This window comes from Carcharhinus amblyrhynchos, chromosome 7 (assembly GCF_965287045.1).
Source record: "Carcharhinus amblyrhynchos chromosome 7, sCarAmb.v2.hapA, whole genome shotgun sequence".
In the NCBI taxonomy this organism is placed as follows: Eukaryota; Metazoa; Chordata; class Chondrichthyes; order Carcharhiniformes; family Carcharhinidae; genus Carcharhinus; species Carcharhinus amblyrhynchos.
This window is the reverse complement of record NC_137330.1, coordinates 64235000-64255528: the sequence shown is the minus strand read 5'-3', so window position 1 is coordinate 64255528 and position 20529 is coordinate 64235000. Positions and strand designations below refer to the sequence as shown.

The 20529-nt window shown below is 42.3% G+C and overlaps 1 protein-coding gene across 1 annotated transcript in view; it reads left to right on the top strand.

Moving 5' to 3' along the window:
* Positions 1 to 234: 234 nt before the first annotated feature.
* Positions 235 to 20529, top strand: part of rspo3 (R-spondin 3) — a 79021-nt gene continuing 58726 nt past the window's right edge. The window contains exons 1-2 of the mRNA XM_080193303.1: positions 235 to 383; positions 19960 to 20151. Of these exons, the coding sequence (XP_080049429.1) occupies positions 287 to 383; positions 19960 to 20151 (289 nt within the window). The 5' untranslated portion in view covers positions 235 to 286. The remainder of the gene's footprint in view (positions 384 to 19959; positions 20152 to 20529) is intronic.

The following is a 20529-nucleotide window of genomic DNA, read 5'->3' as shown; positions in this document are numbered from 1 at the left end:
CTTCTATGAGGAAGCTTCCAAAATACTTGGCTGCAAGATGTTACTCACAGCTCGGGCCAGTGATTCCGGGGCCCTACATCAGATCTGTCGGCACGCTGTAGCACTATAGATCTGGGGAGGCTGCCTTCACTACTTTCCGCTGGCTGCATTTGCGTCGATAGCTAGAACTTAATTTTACGACCGAGGATATCCCGGAGATTCCCCCCACCTCTCCCCACCCCCCCCACAAAGTGAGCTTCGAGTCACTGCAGTAGCTGCTATTAGGAGACATCACCCGCAGGTTACTATGCAATTTCGACTGCTTTCTGTGGTTCTAATTTTATTAAACTGTATGGAATACATTGGCAGCCAAAACGCCTCCAGAGGAAGGCGACACAGACGAAGTAAGTTTGATTTTTTTGAATTACAATTACACCTGTTTAAATTTCCAAAACACTGGTACTTTTTCCCTCCTTTGCATTTTAATATCCCATTCACGTTTTGCCATCTAAATTCAGAACGGCGTTCTGGCAGAGACATTTGGTTGGGTAAGTTGGGGAGGTGGTTTGGTGGGTGGGCGAGTGGGCTTCAGATAACTTTACTGCCAATGAGCACCTCAATCCGTTGATTGGAAGAGTGTTGAAGCAGTATTAATCTTTTCGGGATGCAATCAGTTTCCGGGTGTCGTTCTCTAATCTGCAATTCACTGGGTTATTAGAAAGTTAGGATGATGAGAAACTTTGGCACGGAGGGGCGGGGGGCAGTCCAAAAAACGGCATCTATCCCTTTTGCAATGAGCAGCTTGACAATTCCAACACTGTCTCCACGCTGGAGAGAGTCAGCGAACCAATCAGTCGGGGTCGGTGTGAAACAGGGTCAGAATCAGTTATTTGCTGCTTTTTAATGATTTAGATTTAAAAAAATATTGCGCTCAGAATGGCAGAAATTGAGCCACTGAAGGGGGCGGTGTGCTGTGTGTTTTTTTGTTTACGAGGAGCATTTTATTAAATAAAGATAACAGGATCTTATGGATCCCCTCCCCTCTGTGAGAGTGTGTTGCTGTGGGCCGGCTTGAATAGCTCTGTGGAGGGGTAGCGTTCCCGGTTGGATAGGGCAGTACGCATTACCAGCAAGCGTTCAGCATTCAATCTCGCCCGTGAGTGTTTAGAAAAACTTGTAGGTCAAGGGTACGGGTAATCAGGTCACCGAAGCGAGGTCAATAAGTGCATATTCCTTCATCGGATAGAGCTCTGCGGCTGAGAGTGCTTTTGTACTTGACACTTAGCTTATCGCCCTGAGATCGCGGAGCTAATGTGCTTCTTCTGTTTGACTGCAGAAGTATTTCAGTACTTCGCTTCTTTGGTCAACTACATGTAACATGAAACTTACTGGCAGCCACTACTCGCAGCTCCTTCTCCTTAGCGCTTTGTGGGGACTGAAATAGACTATCTCATATTTATTGCTGTAGAGTTCGGGTATTAGGAAGTGCTCGGTATGTTTATTTTCTTTGGATAAAATAACCATCACACACGACCTTTTAACGTCAGTATTTCACTCCCGCAACATGCTGGCTGAATACAAGATAAATGTATTTGTGGAGCGTCCCAAAGTAAAACATAGTAAACGGACAGTTTTTGGAGGTGGATTTCCTGAATTATTATTGAAAAAGCTTCTTTAATAGCAACTCTATAAATAATGGGTGTGTACGGTTTGTTTTTACGGGTCCTTGATCTCTGCAATGTCCATGAAGCGTCCAAGTGTTAGGATCTCAGTTAGGATCTTATCAACGCGCAAGCAAGGAGAAGCTTCACAATTCAAGTCGTCAAAGCCTGTCTGAAATCTTCCTTATTCATATATTCTTGTGATCATCTGTGATTATATCTCCCAATACCTCCCAAACCCCACTCCCCCATTCACTTTGGGGGGGGAAAAAACCCTGAGCGACCTTCTCATGTTAAATCTCAAGGAAAAACACTTGTAAAAGGAGCGGAGCTCAAAGGATGCGGCTCCCTCGTGACTTTCAGCCCTCCCTCCTCCCCCTCCCCCATAGTTTACAGAAAGACAATCCGTCTGCTACATCCCCTATGATTGAATTCCATATAAAGTTTTTTTTGTTTCTTTACACATCTGTGCTTTGAATATCACAGAAACTATAAGCTGTGTCGCAAAGGAAACCAAATCTTAGCAACCAGGTAAATGTGCCTGTTCTTAGAGACAGGCGCTCAAGCGGAATCTTTGCTTCTAAGTGATTCCCCCGGACTTTTCTCTGTATTTGAGGGGGTGACCCCCTTGTCACTTGGAGTTCCGATACAGAGAAACCAAATCGCCCCATTTGTACAGGAGCCCGCGGAGAGGAGAGGGAGATACAATTGGTGACACCGTTCCAACCTTGGAGTTTAAAAGCAGGAGGGAAAAAAAAGGTCACTCTACAGTTCGCGAGTCTGGGGGAAAGGATTCGCGCGAAAACAGGAAAGACTGAAGTCAACTTTGATCTGGACGGATGGGGTTGTGTAGGGGAAAGTGACAGTGCCTCCCAGAGCGGTAGTTGGAGCTCTGAAAAGCGAGAGAGAAAAAAGTTGTGACTAGAATGAGTTAAAAAGGATGAGATTGGACTCAGCGAACAGCAGTTCTCCGGTTACTACAGATAACAGCAGGGCCAAGAAAGCTTCTAGCTTCCACGCGTCTGGAAACTTATCTTGCTTTTCTGTTTTTTGGACTTCTTTTCACATTTTACGAAACCCAAATAAAACTTTTAGTTGGGACGTGTCATGGAGAAATGACACGTTTTGTTTCCTTTAGCCGGCTCTGAAATATCATGCACGTGAAACGCTTAACTCTTTCCTTTTGTGCAGTCATTGTCACAACCATAGCTGCAACTGGTGGTATCGGGCCAGTCTCTCGCGTCCCATTTAACATTCATTACTGAGTTAGAGGTTTTTCCCGCCCACATGTGTTCCGATACTACTGCTTATAGTGGCGAGTCTCCGGGGAAATTCCGAGGGGAAGATCAGCCTCTCCTGTTACAGCATGCCAGCCCCCTAGATTAGTTGCGCTAAAACACCGCTTGAAGACCTCCCCCTTTTGATCAAAGTCGATTCTCCTTTTTTCCCATATCCTTTCAAACGAACACCTACTGCGACATCTTGTGTTGTAAAATATTATTTCTAAACCTTTTGTCTGGTGCATGTGCTATTTTAACAACACTTACTTCAGCCACAAAATAACTGGTTTATACCTAAATGTGTAAATATTGTGAAAGTCGGTGTGACAACTACCGAATTTTGCTTAAATCACTCTATAATCACTCGATATTAGTATAATCGTATCTCACAGAGCATTATAATTCTAGAGACGGTCAACATACCGCGGATGCGAGAGAAAACAAAAATACCTGTCACTCTCACACAGTTAATATCGATCGTATTAAGTGTTTAGCCGCAATGCCAACATTTTAAAGTAATTTTAACGTGTAAAGGCAACTGGGTAACAAATCAGTGACCACTCATTCTGCTGCTTTCCCAATGTGACGCGTAGACAGATCACTTTAGAAATCGAATATAAATGTATGGTTAAACCATAAGATTTGGAGGTCAGGTGATGGATTCAATCCGATTGACCTATCCGTGTCCCTTGTTTCCCTGTTGTTAGATTCGCTGGTTTTATACGCGGCGGTGTAATATAATGTAGTAAAACAAGTTAATATAAAGTTTTTTTTTCAAAGCCCGACTTCTTCATCTGTTCGGGTTAACATTACAGGAGAGGGCGCAGCCTGCTTAAAATTGGGTTCGTTTTCTAAACCAAATCAAAATAGAATTTGAAAAGCCGTGGGTAATTATTTTACTGCAGTCAGCTCCAGGCATTTACCCCCCTTTGTTGTACCTGCAGCCGGAGAGGGCGGGCGGGCGAGGACTACCCCCATTACAATCTGTGCCTCCAAATCTCTATCTAATCATGTGTCTGTTTACCGCGAGAGAGACCCAGAAACAGGTCTGCACGCAGGATGTTTCTGCTGGAGAGCCAGGGCGTTTGTAGATTTCTTTGAGAAAGCAATTAATTTTGAAATCAATCCCCCAAAACTTCCGCTAAACGGACCAGGTCTGTGACTCCCAATTTTGATGTTAACGTGGCTAATTAATGACTCGAGCAACACTGAATTGGGCCATCAGTTCTTAGCAATAAAAAGTAACAATGAATTTGATAGCTACGTTTTGGCCGAAGATTTGATCATTGTGAATATAATGAAGGTGCCGGCGTTTGAATTACGGCACTTAGCAGAAAGAGATTAGCTTGTGAGTTAAAAGAATTCCCTAGAGACTGAAAATCTGGATGAGAGGAAATCGCCTCCAGTCCCTCTGGATTTGTCTGACACTGAGATGATGAGGAGACATTAACGCCACAGCTGAGATTCAATTGTCTGCAAAGCATTGGAATTACAGTGGGATCTTATACCGTGAAAGCTTGCTCCACCAGTTAAAAAAATCTTGGTAAAAAACGGAGATTTGTCTAACTACCAGATTAGTATACACAGATTTATAATGTGTGTGGACTGTCTGACGGTAAATGTTGAGGAAGTGAAACATGACGTATCTTTTAACTAAAAAGTGAGAATGGAAGTCAGTCCGAGCGGGAATAAAACCTTTCAGTTCAGTTTTCTGCACTTGAAACTAGAACATTGTCAGGATATGTGGTACAGCCGGTGAGATGGATAGGTAAAGATGCCTGGTACGGCAATACTGGCGTTCTTTCGCTGAGTGTTGTACGGCAGCGTATGAGAGGCTCAATTTAAACAGCTCATATTGCCTCTAATGTAAACGCCCCATTGGCTAAACTCAGGACGATAGAAATTTCTTTTAAAAATACATTTCTGCAGAGCACGCGATAGTTTCTGCGCCTACCGAATCCATCTCCACAGTGACAGCAGTGCTGTCTAGTGCCAGTTGACGAACAGCTCAATGCTCGGGAATCAGTCCCAATATATAAAAGAAAAGTTCGTGGCATTGGAAGTGCTTTTGGCACAAGAGACTTGGAAATGTGTAACAAAAATATACGGAATCATTGTTATTTGATTCTGCAAGCTTCAATCAACAGTTATTCAGCAATAATCAGCCCAAACTGAGAAGAGCTTTGTTTGACCTCAGCATCCAATGAATTTGTGACTTCATAAACAAGTCGCATGCTGACAATGTCGAGAGCCCAGGTCGCTGCCCCACAGACGTGCACTTCAGAATTCGCGCACATCTGGTTTGGTTATTTTAGCGAAGCATTAGAATTTTTGAAGACAGTTTGACCTATACATTTAAAGGCCTGCTGCTTCTATTTCCCAATGTCAGCACGCAGTGAAAATAGCTGATATTCGTATCAATCTTCAACAGTTTGAATGCTTTTATTAAAATTAAAATATCATTACAATCCGGATTGTTTTAGGTGGATTGAGGTAAAGATGCTGACACCCCCGAAGATATTTCCGCGTGGGAAATATTGGCTGTTTCAAAATCCAACAGTTGTATCACATTGTGGTATTTCTTGTTTGTACAGCGTTATGATCCGCTTATTGCTTCCACTGACAGTCTGAACGATAAAAGTGATTCATTGCGTTCCTCTTTGAGCCCCAGGAATGGCCGGCTCCAAACACAACAACAGTTCCTGTTACAAAAACAACATTGACTTTTTTCACACAATCAGGACAGCCTGTGTCGGTCCTTTTGCGGGCGACGAGTCTAGAGTTTACATTGACATGGAGGGTGAAATATCAAAACTCCCTTGATTAAAAATGGCTTTAACCTTCAGGAATCAATATTTGAGTTTTGAGAGTGCGAGAGACGCATACAAGTTCCATTTTCGTACTTACGAATTCTTTGTGACACCATTAATCTTGATGCTGGATAAATATTTGCATTCATTAATGATCCAATTATGTTTAGTGACTCCGGACGCTTTAGGATTCATACTTGATGGGTTTGGGTTGGAGTCAGTCTGAACCCTGTTTAAAAAAAATCTGCAACTCGCTTCACCAACAGCACTGAGAATTGGGATGTGGGGATCAGGCCCTCACAGATTAAAAAAGGGCGTCCTTACTGCACCAATCTCGATTCCTCCCCCCCACCCCGCCCCGCCACCCACCTCCTCGCCTTTTATATTGTTATCGGATTACTTGAATCGTGTTCGTGCTTCTAGCCAAGGCGAAAGGTGAACCCCAGGCATCTGCAGATATTCTCTTATAGCTCCGGTGTGCGAAAGGTATTTGCATTGCCTTCAATCCAGCGTCATTCTCCGATAGCACCACAGTGGAAAAGTCAATTGTTCAGAGTTCCCACCAGTCGTTTCAAGTTTACGGACGGCTCGAAATTGCGGCTGTAAGCGTGCTATTTAAAAATGCGGCTTTTATGCTAACGTTTGGTCCCGGTAATAAATACATGCGCTTTGTATGGTGTTAACAGTGCTGCTGCTTTTTAAACGGATGGAACTCGGCGGTATGTATTTAATGTGTCTGGATAGCCACAAAATTGTCTGATATCGCGACTCAATGAGATCTCCCGAACAGTCGGCACCATCTGAATACCTGCACTGAGAATAATACCACCTCTGCACTCTCACTCACACCAATGGAAAAGATGAACATGGCAGGACCACATTCTGCTATATATTGCAGGGCAATGTCTTGTGATGGGTACAGTCACAGTGTTATATCTGGAATAATACAGATCCGGGGAGCAGGGACTGCTGTCTGCACCAGGCAAGCTTCTTTCCATTTGTCGGAAGTACATTCTGCATTATTACATTCTAGCAAAAGCAAAAACTCTCTGCTGCTCCCGAGATCTGTTTAAATCCCGGGAATATAGACCGAGCGCAATTCAGTACCTATCTTTCGCTATGTTCAGCTAAACTGTCGTCTAATTGTCATTTTACACGCCGGAACAGAATATCCTTTCGTAACTGAAGTCGGATTCAGAACTGATTCTGGAGCTCAGGGGAGCTAAGCAGCGTGAGACCTCTGCAGGAGGCTTGTGCATATTGCTCGAGTTCAGCACTGACGGAGTCGAACTCCAATGTTGTGTAAACTTAGCTGGATAACCTAGTCAGTGGAAAGATTCGCACTCACATAGTTAAATGGCTCGAGTCTCTTTAGTGCTCGAGGTAGCAGATATCTGTGATGGCTTCTTCACATTAAAAAGCAGCCCGGAGAGCAAAGTTTTGTGTGGTAGATAACTCCTGACAGGCATAGTGTAAGACTTGATCTTCTTGCCAGTTTTATCTCTTTCACAGTCCTCAGCTATCTACACTGCTCTTCAGAATACAGCACATTGGATATCCATTAACCTCTTCACAGTGGAATGTTATGCCCAGCCATTCCAACTAGATCTGAAATGAAACTTTTCTTAATTTGCCTTCCATTCCCATTGCTAGTTATCTTGCCCTCACTCCTTGTTGCCCCGTCACCACTTAACTGAGATTGACACAGGGAAGTTAAGGACTGGATTTTGGCGCATGTTTCGTTACACCACCCCCCATTAGCTGAGACCGGCTTCGCAATCTCCTCTGAGTGGCTGCCTCCACGCTTGCTGGTCTATTCACAGAGCAAAAAGTCTGACAACACCAGGTTTTAGTCCAACCGATTTATTTGATAGTAAACTCACAAGCTTTCGAGGGGACTCCCTCACCTGACGAAGAGGGAGTCCCCTCGAAAGCTTGTGAGTTTACTATCAAATAAATCGGCTGGACTAAAACCTGGTGTTGTCAGACTTTTTACTGTGTTTACCCCAGTCCAACGCCGGCACATCCACATCATGACTATTCACAGAGCAGCAGCTCTGGAGCCTCGGCAGCCTACAGGTGGGCACTGCTGAGTGACCCACAAAGCGAGCCTCATATTGGAGAGAGCCTCACTAGACTACTGGACTTTGCAGCAATAAACAACATCCAAGGTGGTGCCTGGATGGAGGGGATGAATCCTCCAGTTCCAATGACCTGTGGAGCTGTTTATTCTTCTTAATCAGTTCCCCAGGGTGATTACTGACTGGAACACAGATCGGAAATCTCATTTGATTTGACTTCCTTCCTCTAGGCCTTCCTCGGAAGGCCTAGATTTATAGGTTACTGAACTGATAAACACTAAGCTGGAGCAATGTTATGTGGTTACAGGTTTGAATCTCAGCACAGTAGATGGTTAAATTTGAATTCTGAAATAAGCCTCCAGCTTGCCACTGGGAGGACGACCTACATTGAGCACGCTGGCGAGGCCATGAAGTCTTATCTAGTGCCCTGGCTTCCAAGGCCACCAACAATGGGGCCTCGCTGGGTGAATTCAACCCTAAAATGTCAGTCAGTGTACACTGCTAATGATCTGATTTATGGTGTATGCAGTCATGTGCTACAGTGATATTAAATATCCAATTACTGTGATTTTTGTTCTAATTTGATCATTAAACTGTGCATTGCCATGATTTATGTTAAAATTGGAATATTGAATCATTTGCAAATCAAGTTGAGAGTTAGCTATACCATATTAGAAAGTTGATGTTCCTAAGGCATTATCAAAAGAACCATCAAGCCATTGTGATACTCATCTGTTTATAAGTTTCTGGGGAGAAAAATTTATTTTGGTTTTAACTTCCATGTCACGTTTGGGGCATCTCTATATTTTTTTCATTCAATTTGAAGTAAAATTCTAGGTAGTTATCTTAAAAATATTTATTAAAACTCTAAAACACAAAATACAATATTTTGGCATCTTCAATAAACTAAATCAATTTTATCACCATATAAAAGAGATGGAATATCTTACACGGCACCTACAACCACAAACTGGTCTGAAACATTTAGATAGTTAAAGATGGTTGATGGTGTTGCCACTGAGATTCCTATAAACCATCATGGTTGACATCTCATATTTTCAAACTTTTTACTGAAAGCTTTTTGTTTTGGATTAGGATTGCTGTACTAAATGTTAGTTATCTAGAGGCCTAAATGGGGCAATATTTCTCAACACAGATAAATAATTTTCTCCAGGAAATAAATATTTAGTATTTAGCAAGTGACTTATGTCAATAGTGAACTAATCATCAACGCTATATTGATTTGGCAACTTGACTCTTTTCACTGACATGTGAACTTCTGATGCCTCCCCATCGCCAAGAGTGCCTACTTCTACCTCCATAATATTACCCATCTCTCCCTGTCTCAGCTCTCATCTGTTACTCAACCCTTCATCCATTTGTTGTTACCCTGAGACTGGACTGTTCTAATACTGACCTGGCAAGCCCCTCACCTTGCACCCTCTATAAACTTGACTTCATCAAAAAATCTGCTGCCCAAATCCTATTTGCCTATCAGCCTGGTGTTTGCTTTGATCTTAAAATTCTTATTTCCAAATTACTCCATAGCCTCCCTTCTCTAAATCTCCTGCTACAACCCTCTGGGATAACAACGGCTGGGTTTTCAGCTGCTACAGTGCTAAGGTCTGGAAGTGCTTTCCTCCTCTTTAATGTCTCTCTCCTTTAGGATATCCTCTAAAACTTATTTTTTGACAAAATTTTTAGTTACTTCTCCTAATATCTTATGTGATTGGGGGTCGATATTTGTTCAATACTGCGCTTCTGAGGCACTTTGGTGCATTTTACTACATTAAAGGTGTTATGTAAATTCAACTTGCTGTTGCTGTTGATGTCACTGATTGGATACTTGGAAATTATGATTTGTTACAAAAGCGAGACTGCATCTTGGAAGGAGAGTGTAGTACTTAATTAAAGGTGTTGAAATTGCAAAGGAAAAGTTTTGGAAGAGATCTGGAAATCTTAGATGCAGTGGTAAACAGGGCCAAACCTTAATGCTGAGCAGTAAGTAACAACACCAACGGAATGTTAAACTTTGTAGTCAATTCAGCAGAATTAAAGCCAGGATCATATTGTACAGACCTTTGGTCAGATTGTACTTTTTGAACAGAGTTTAGTGATCCCACAACCAATGCAACATGTTAAAGAGCTGCCGTCTTGCTACATCTAGTTGTGAACGGTAGTGGCAGTTAAACAGCTAACAGGAGGAGCAGGCTCAGTGAGCGTCTTCATTCTTAATGATAATAGAATCCAGCATATGCTTGCAAAAGACAAGGCTAAACTGCTTGCAAACCATCTTCAGCCAGAATGCAAATTTGGATGCTCTATCGCAGCCTGTTCCTGGGATTTCCACTATCATAAATGACATTCTCTGCCAATTCAGTTGGTTGCACAGAACATCTTGAAGTGGCAGAATGTATTGGCTGCAACAAAGGCTATGGGCCCTAACAACATCCCAGTCATAGTGCGAAAGATATGTCCTCCAGACTAGCTGCACCTTGAGCTAAGCTGTTCCACCACAACTACAACACTGGCATCAGTCTGATAAAGTGAAGAATTGCCCAGGTATGACCTGTTCACAAAGAGTCAACCTGGTGAAATACAGTCCCATCAATACTCTGAATCTTGAATAAAGTCAACTGTGTTAACAGGTAGCACTTACCAATTTCTTAACAATGCTCAGTATATGTTTTGCCAAGATCATTTTCCTCCAAACATAGACAAAAAGGCTGATTTCCAGAGGTAAGAGTAACTCCCTTTGACATCAGGCCAGCATGTGGCTTCAAGGAGGCCCCAGTGAAATTTAAATTAATCAATGGGAATGAGGGAGTTTGGTAGGGGGCAGAGGGTGTATTTGAGGGTGTGGTGTGCAGAAGGGAAGGGTGAAATTCTCCAATGGCTGAAGTCATACTTGGCACAAGAAACCTGGTTGTTGTTATTGGAGACAATTTTTCACAGCCTTAAGATATCACTGCAGGAATCCCAGACATTTTCATCATGAACCTTCCCTCCATTGTAAGGTCAGAAATTGAAATGTTCATTGGAACATTATTGAGTTTGATTGCAACTCCTCAGATAATGTAGCAGTCTATGTCCACATGCAACAAAACCCGGACAACCTGGCTTGGGCTGATAAGTGTCACACAATGACCATCTCCAACAAGAGAGTGCCTAACCACCTTTCCTTGACATTTTATGGAATTGCCATCACTTAATCCCCCACTATGAACATCCTGTATGTCAGTGTGAACTAGAAACTTAACTGAGCATGCCATGTAAATATTTTGGCTACGAGAGCAATCAAGATGCTGGAAATTCATTATTAAGTAACTCACTTCCTAATCCCCAGTGTTTTTCCACCATCTATCAAGGTTCGGGTTAGGTGTTGATTGATTACTCTCCACTTGCTTGAATTGCAAATCCAACAACACTTAAGACACCATATAGGAAAAAGGAGCTCTGTGATTGATGCCCCATTCACCTCTTAAACATTCATTCCTTTCACCATCATCACATCTTGATTGCAGTGTGTATAACCTTAAGAAGCACTGCAGCAGCTCAGCAAGGGTTTTTCAACAGAACTATCTGCAAACTGCAACATCGACCACCTAGCTGAAGAAGGACAGCAACTCATGAGAATATTAGCACCTGGAAGCTCACACACCATCTTGGCTTGGAACTACAGGACCGTTTTTTCAACATTGCTGTGTCAAAATCTTGGAACTCCTTTGCTAACAGCACTCAGGCTATACTTCAACAGATAGATTTCAGAAGTTCAAGAAGGTGGTTCACCATTATTATCTCAAGGGCAATTTAAAGATAGACAGTAAACACTGACCTTGCCAGCACTGCCAAATCCCGTTAATTATTTCTTTAAAAAATCAATTCTGTTCAAAAAGACAAAGGAAAATTTTCAAGTACAGGAGGGAATGTAGAAAAGAGCAGTGATGCTGATATCCAGTGTTAGATGCTTGAGTTATGAGAAAAAACTGAGTCATTTGGACTTTTCAGCAGGCAAAGAAGCATCAGAAGGATTATTCAATAAAGCTTTTCTAAAAAAAGTTTTATTTATTAGTCATCAGTAGGCTTACATTAACGCTGCAATTAAGTCACTGTGAAAATCCCCTTGTTGTCACACTCTGATGCCTTTTCGGGTACACTGAGGGAGAATTTAGCATGGCCAATGCACCTAACCGGCACATCTTTGGACTGTGAGACGAAACCAGAGCACCCGAAAGAAACCTACACAGACACATGGAAAACGTGCAGACTCCACACAGACAGTGACCCAAGCCAGCAATCCAACCCAGGTTCCTGGCACTGTGAGGCAGCAGTGCTAACCACTGTGCCACCGTGCTGCCCTAAAATGCAAGATTTTACAGGCATGTTAGAGATTGGGTAAGAGGAAGATCCTGAGAAAGGCAGTCAGTCCAGTTCAGTCCAGTGTGTGGACCAACCACATTCTGAGAAGAATAGAGTGCGATATCACAGGAAAACAAGTGGTTGATTGATTCAGGGTTCTTGAAGCATGTATGGACGAAAGGAGGGATTTATCTGGGAGTAGGAGAAGTGACAGACCTGCAAGGAACTAGTCCAGGGCAGGAGGATATAAATTGAGCCAAGGCTGAAGCCCTATACGTACCTGGGAGTCAAAAAAATGGACCAGTCAACTGCTTGGATCAACATGTACTGAGAGTAAAAAAAGAGTGACATAACAACAAACTCATAAGTGGTCAGTGAGTATTTACAGTGGATGTCTCTGGCAAATAGCTAGGTTAATTCACCAATTTTAGGAAAGGTTGGATTCTTGAAAAGCATAAAATTTTTTTATAACCCTCAGCTACATAACTTATAGGTAAGGAGGAGGAGCTGACAGGTGAGTAAGGGTGAGTATTTCTAATTTCTAGCCGGAATTTATAGTAAATAGTCCAAAGGTAAGCTTAAGATTTGGCAGGGCAGCTCAGCCATGTGGAAAGTGCATGCACCTCCAATGGCATATGAGGAGCTGTGGAAGCTTCTAGACAAGCACATTTACAGGAAGTATTATCAGGTGCAGAAACGTGAGCTCTAGGTTTCAAAACTCAAGCAATGACTGAAGTCACTGTAATACATCAGCAGAGCTGAGAATTACTTGGATAGCACATTTAAAGAGGTGACCATATGGCAGATTGGGACCACGCAGACAAAGAGGGAGTGGGTGACTACCACAGTAGTCTAGAAGTATCAGGAAGGTATTGCAGGAGCCCCTGTGTCTCTCTCATTCACCAACCAATTTTCCACTTTGGATACCATAGCAAGAGCCAAGTTCATGGTACCATCAGTACCTTAGCTGCACATGTGGGGGAGAAAGAGGAGTGGAAGAACGATAGTAGTCAGAGATTCAATAATTAAGAGAACAGGTAGGAGTGACTCCACAACGGTGTGTTGCCTCCCAGTGCCAGGGTCAAGGATGTCACTGAGTGCCTGCATGATATTCTTCTGGGGGAGAATGAATAACCAGTGTTTGTGGTTCACATTGGTAGGTACCAATGACAAGGGTAGAAACAGAGAAGAGGTCCTGAAAGTAAATTTTGGTGAGCTAGGAAAGCAATTGAAAAGCACGATCTCTAAGGTAGTAATCTCAGGGTTGCTCCCAGTCTCACTTCCTAGTGAATATAGAAATAGGAGAATTGAACAAATTAACACATGGCTGGAGAAATGGTAGAGGTGGGAGAGCTTTTGATTTTTGGTGCATTGGGACTGGTTCTGGGGTTTGTGGGACCTGGAGGGCGGGTTACACCTTATCACGTGCTGTTAGGGAGGGTTTAAACTAGCTTGTCAGGTGGATAGGAACCTGAGAGGAAATTCAGATAGGAGAAAAACAAAGCTGGCAATGGGAAGTAGAAAAGTATTCAAGAAAAGTGGACAGAAAGAGAAACAAGTGCAATCATCAAATAAAGTCAAGTTATGAGACAATTTAAAATAGGTAGAATTAAAGGCACTCTAATGCACATAGCATTCACAGCAAAGTAGATGAATTGATGCCACAATAGAAATAATTATGATCTAATTGCCATTGCAAAGATTGGGGTGTGGGGTGACCAAGGCTGGGAACTGAATATTTAAGAATATTTGACTTTTAGGAAGAGCAAGCAAAAAAGAAAAGGATACAATGATAATAAGGGATGAGGTCAGTACGTTAGTGAGAGAGGACATTAGATTGAAAAATACAAGATGTAAAATAAGCTTGGATGGAGCTAAGGAACAGCAAGGAGCATGAGTTGTTTATAGGTCACTAAACAAAAGTGGTGATGTAGATATGGCGTAGATCAGGAAATTGGAGTATACAACAAGGGTAATCATGTGTGGCTTCTATCTACATAAAGCCTGAGTAAATCTGAATACTAATGCAATGGAGGATGAATTCCTGGAATGTGTACAAAATTATTTTCTTGAGCAACAGGTTGAGGAACCATCTAGCAAGTAGACTACTTTAGATCATGTATTATGCAATGAGAAAGGGCTAATTAGTAAAAGAACCTTTAGGAAAAGGTGACCATAATATGATAGAATTTTCCACTAAGTTTGACATAATATAGTTCACTCTGAAACTGGAGTTTTTAATTCAAACAAATGGAACTATACAATAGTTAGTATAGATTGGGAAATATAGTTAATATAGATTGGGAATAACGCTAGACAGGCAGTGAGTAACATTTAAGAAATTAATACATGGTTTACAACAAATATACATTCCTTTAAAGTAGAAAACCACATCAGGAAAAATGTGTGAACTGTAACTAATAAAGTAAGTTAAAGATTATATTAGATCAAAGGGAGAGGCTTACAAAGTTGCCCAACAGATGTAGTAAGCCTGAGGAGTGGGAACACTTCAGAAACCAACAAAGAAGGACTAAGAAACTGATGAAGAAAGGGAGAATAGTATATGAATATAAACTAATAAGACACATAAAAACAGACTGTAAAAGTTGCCAGAGATATGCAAAACGGAAAGGCTGACCAAATACAAATGTGGGTCTATTACAGGAACAAGAACAAAGAACAACCCAGCACGGGAAACAGGCCCTTCGGCCCAATGAGCCCGCACCACCACTTCAACAAAGCATTTTCCTACACCTACCCTGCTCCGTGTATATGTGAATGGTACCCCTAATGTAGCCAGATCCAGGGGAGAATAGTGTAGGGTCAATTTGGTACACCAATCAGCCTAAGAGCACATCTTTGGGGTGTGGGAGGAAACCGGAGCACCCAGAGGAAACCCACGCAGAGGGAGAATGCGCAAACTCCCACAGACACAGGCCCAAATCCATGTATCTGCACAGCTAGCAGTGATAGTCACTGAGCTGTTGTGGTGCCCGTCTGCTGGTTCAGGATTAAGCACACACAACGATACGAAGTACTAGGCCACTCTCGAAACCTCCAAGAGCAGCCCGCGCATGATCCTCTGTGTGCATGCCCCTCATTTGACAACAAGGTGGACCAACAGGACAGGAGAATTTGTAATGGGAATAGGGAGATGGCAGAGATGCTAAATAATTATTTTGTGCATGTGTCTTCATTGTGAAAGATGCAAAAAATACCCTTCCAAATTTAAAAAAGAACCAAGGGGCTAATGGGAATGAGAAACTGAAAGAAATTAGTACAGCAGCACTGGAGAAATGAATAGGACTGAAATGTGATACATTCCCAGAGCCTGATGATCAGCATCACAGAGGGGTGAAAGAGGTGACTATATAGATAGTGGATACATTGGTGGTCACCTTTCAGAGTTCTATAGATTCTGGGATCATTGTAGATGCAGAAAGACACCGTCTGGTCTATAAAGTCTGCACCAAATCTCTAAAAATGCACCCCACCCAGGTCCTCCCCACCACGGGGAGAATGTGCAAACACCATACAGACAAGGCTGAAATCGATCCCAGGTCCCTGAAGAAGGTCTGTGAAGCAGCAGTGCTGACCATTGCGCCACCATGCCAGAATTGTGCCTGCAGATTAGAACATTGCAAATGTAACCTCACCGTTCAAGAAAGAAGTTGAGAGTGAAAACAGAGGACTACAGATCTGTTAACTTGATTTCAGTATTAGGGAAAATACTAGAATCTATTATAAAGGATGTGATAATTGGAGACTTAGAAAATAATGATCTGATTGGGCAGTCACCATGAATATATGAAGTGGAAATCACATTTGACAAACCTGTTGAAGCTTATTGGTGATATTACTAGCAGAATAGATAAGGGGGAACCAGTGGATACCATGTATTTGAATTTTCAGGAGGCTTTTGATAAGGTCCCAGATGGGAGATTAGTAAACAAAATTAGAGCATATGGGATAGGGTGTAATATGCTGGCATGAATTGAGGATTGTTTAACAGACAGAAAACAGAGTAGGAATAAACAGTTATTCTTAGGTTGGCAGGTTGTGAGTAGTGAGGTACCTTACAGTCAGCACTTGAGCCCTAACTTTTCACAATGCATATCAATGATTTGAATGTGGAGACCAAATGTAATATTTCCAAGTCTGCAGATGACACAAAGCTAGGTGGGAATGTATGTTGTGAGGATGATGCAAAGAGACTTCAAAGGGCATATTGGACAGGCTGAATGACTGGGCAAGAATGGGGCAAGTGGGATAGAATGTGGATTAGAGTGAGATTATCCACTTTGGTCGGAGGAATGAAGGTGATGATAAATGATGAGAGATTGGGAAGTCTACAGGCATCTGGGTGTTCTGTTCATAAGTCACAGAAAGCTAACATGAAAGTGCAGCAAACAATTAGGAAGGCAAATGGTATGTTGGGCTTGTATCGCAAGGTGACTTGAAGACAGGAGTAAAGATGCCTCGCTTTAAATTTGTAGAACCTTGGTTAGTCTGGACCTAGAGTATTGTGTATGGTTTGGTCCCATTACCTCCTTGCCATGGAGAGAGCACAGCGGAGATTCATCAGACTAATTCCAGGGATGACAGAATTGTCCTATGAGGAGAGTTATGGCTGAATTTTTGATGCAGATGGAGGATGAGAAAGTAGGGTCCCGAACCCATGTCCTCTGTTTGAACAGAGGGGAGTACGATAGGATGAGAGCAGAATTGGCGAATGTAGATTGGGGGAGCAGATTGGTTGGTAGGACAGCTGAGGAACAGTGGAGGATTTTTAAGGAGATCTTTTTCAGTAATCAGCAGAAATATATTCCGATGGTACTGAAGGAATGTAGGAGAAGGGATAACCAGCCGTGGTTATCTAAGGAAATAAAGGAGAGTATTAAGTTAAAAGCTGATGCGTTCAGAGTGGCTAAAAGTAGTGGGCAGTTAGAAGATTGGGAAAAATTTAAAAATCAACAAAGAATGACTAAGAAGGTGATAAAGAAAGGAAAGATGGACTATGAAGCTAAACTAGCACAAAATATAAAAAAAACAGTAAAAGTTTTTACAAATATGTGAAGAGGAGAAGGTTGGCTAGAGTGAATGTTGGACCCTTAGAGGATGAGAAGGGGGTCTTAGCGGTGGGAGATGAGGAAATAGCTAAGGCCTTAAATAAGTTTTTTGCCTCGGTCTTCATGGAGGAGGATACAGATAGTTTGCCGGATCTTAAAGATAGAAGGATGGTAGGAGTTGAGGGCCTGAATGCGATTACTGTCAGTAGAGAGGTAGTGCTTGATAGACTAATGGGACTGAAGGTGGACAAGTCCCCAGGACTGAATGGAATGCATCCCAGGGTTCTGAAAGAAATGGCAGAGGTGATAGTGGGTGCCTTAGTAATTATTTACCAAAATTCGCTGGATTCCGGGGAAGTGCCAAAAGATTGGAAAACGGCTAATGTTATGCTGCTGTTTAAAAAAGGTAGCAGACAAAAGGCAGGGAATTATAGGCCAGTTAGATTAATATCTGTAGTTGGAAAAATGCTAGAATCCTTCATCAAAGAAGAAATAGCGAGGCACCTAGAAAAGAATGGTTTGATCGAGCAGACGCAACACAGATTCGTTAAGGGGAAGTTGTGTTTGACGAATTTATTGGATTTCTATGAGGATGTGACTAGTGCGGTAGACAGAGGGGAACCGGTGGATGTGGTGCTTTTAGATTTCCAAAAGGCGTTTGATAAGGTGCCTCATAAAAGGTTGCTACAGAAGGTTAGGGTGCACGGAGTTGGAGGTAAAGTGTTAGCGTGGATAGAGGATTGGCTGTCTAATAGGAGGCAGAGAGTTGGTATCAATGGGTACTATTCTGGTTGGTGGTTGGTAACTAGTGGAGTGCCGCAGGAATCGGTGCTGGGGCTTCAACTATTTACCATTTATATAGATGATCTGGAGGAGGGGGCTGAGTGTAGGGTGACAAAATTTGCTGATGACACGAAGATGAGTGGAAAAGTAAATTGCATGGAGGGTGTGGAAAGTCTGCAGAGGGATCTGGATAGGCTGAGTGAGTGGGCGAAGACCTAGCAGGTAGAGTATAATGTTAGCAAGTGTGAGGTTATCCACTTTGGCAGAAATAATAGTAGGAGGGATTATTATTTAAAAGGCGAAAAGTTGCGGTATGCTACGGTGCAAAGGGACCTGGGGATCCTTGTGCACGAGTCGCAAAAACCCAGTCTGCAGGTGCAGCAGGTGATCAAGAAGGCAAATGGAATGTTGGCCTTTATAGCGAGGGGGATAGAATATAAAAGTAGGGAGGTCTTGCTGCAACTGTACAGGGTACTGGTGAGGCCGCAGCTGGAGTACTGTGTTCAGTTTTGGTCGCCGCACTTGCGGAAGGATATATTGGCCTTGGAGGGAGTGCAGAGGAAGTTTACTAGGCTGATACGGAGATGAGGGGGTTGGACTATGAAGAGAGACTAAATAGACTGGGTCTGTACTCGTTGGAGTTTAGAAGGATGAGGAGGATCTTATAGAGACGTATAAGATAATGAAGGGGATGGATAGGGTAGAGGTAGAGAGCTTCTTCCTGCTTAGAAAGGATAGCAGAACTAGAGGGCACAGCCTCAAGATAAGGCGGGGGATAGTTTAGATCAGAGTTGAGGAGGAACTTCTTCACTCAAAGGGTGGTGAATCTCTGGAATTCTCTGCCCGTTGAAGTGGTGGAGGTTACCTCGCTGAATATATTTACGTCAAAGGTAGATAGGTTTCTGATAGACAGGGGAATTAAGGGTTATGGGGAGAAAGCGGGAAAGTGGAACTGATCCACTTGAGATCAGCCATGATCTTATTGAATGGCGGGGCAGGCTTGAAGGGCTAGATGGCCTACTCCTGCTCCTATTTCTTATGTAGACACAGGGTTTTTATTCTGTAGAGTTTCAAGAAGAAGCAATCTCATTGAAACCCATAAAATTCTGAAGGTGAATTCTCTACCCCAGAGACTGTGGAAGCTCATTGAGTGTGTTCAAAAAGGGATTGATATATTTCTAGATATAAGTGACATTAAGGGATATGAGGATAGCATGGAAAAATGTTGAAGTAGATGAGAAACCATGATCTATATGTATGGCAAGGCAGTCTCAAGGGGCTGAATGGCCTACTCCTACTCCTATGCTCCTATGTTAAATGTCATGAAGAATATTCAAACCAATAAATTCTAAATTTCAGGCTGATATATGGCTGGAATTCTCCAGCATTCATGCCAGTGGGAATTTCCATTGACAGCTGCGGGACCAGAGAATCCCATCGCAAGCAAACATCATGCCACCTCCCGCCAATGGGAAGCACGCAGCTGGGAAGCTAGAGAATCTCACCCTATTTTTCAAACCTTTTCAAGGACAATTAAATGCTGGCACTGCCAGTGATGCCAAAATCCCATGTTTGAATAAAAACAAAGAATGTAGAGGACGTGATAACCACAAAATAAATTAAGTTATGAGTGGATGTTACACTGGGGGACAATAAAGTGCTTCTGGTTGGCTGCATTAAAATGGCCCCAGTGACCTCCTTCATCTATAGTTCTTTTGTGATTGTGTAACCTAACCAGAAGTCTAGAGCCACAGATTTTAATACTGCTGCCAAAGTAGCAGTATTAAATGTTTACCATAGCCGTCCATCACATTACCAAAATTATTATTATCCTGATATAATTTGTTTCAGATTAATTTTGATTATGAATATTGTGTTTTAAATTTTGTATATTGTTAATAGCCAGTTAGATAATAACTATTGTTGTTTCCTACCAGCCAACGCAAGTGTGAGCCAAAGTTGCCCAAAAGGGTGTGATCGATGTTCTGAGTATAATGGATGCCTGTCATGTAAACCCAGACTCTTTTTCTCTCTGGAGAGAAATGGGATGAGACAGACCGGTGTCTGTCTCTCCTCCTGTCCGAGTGGATTTTATGGAGTCCGAACACCAGAAATGAACAAATGTACACGTAAGTGTCCAAAACATATGGGTGCCACCTGGAGGTTAATGTTGTGTTGGTTATCTTAACGGCTCATTTCCCAGAGGCAAAACCTTTTTAAAGGAAACAGGAAAACATGCTGGTTTTATACTTACGTTTGAACCTAAGGGAACTGCAGAAGGCTTATCTACCACTGAAGTTTATTAAATGCTATGACTGAACAGGATTTTTAACATTATTTTAGTTTGGTTCCCATAAGCATCCCTCAACACAAATACTTGAAAAAATCTCGGCAGAAGCATCTTAAGTTGAAGATACAGAAAGCGAAAAGGTTTTATAAGAAAATGACACTAAGCCACACTCGCCACATTATGAGCACTTGAAAAATTTCTAAATTGTCCATGTCCA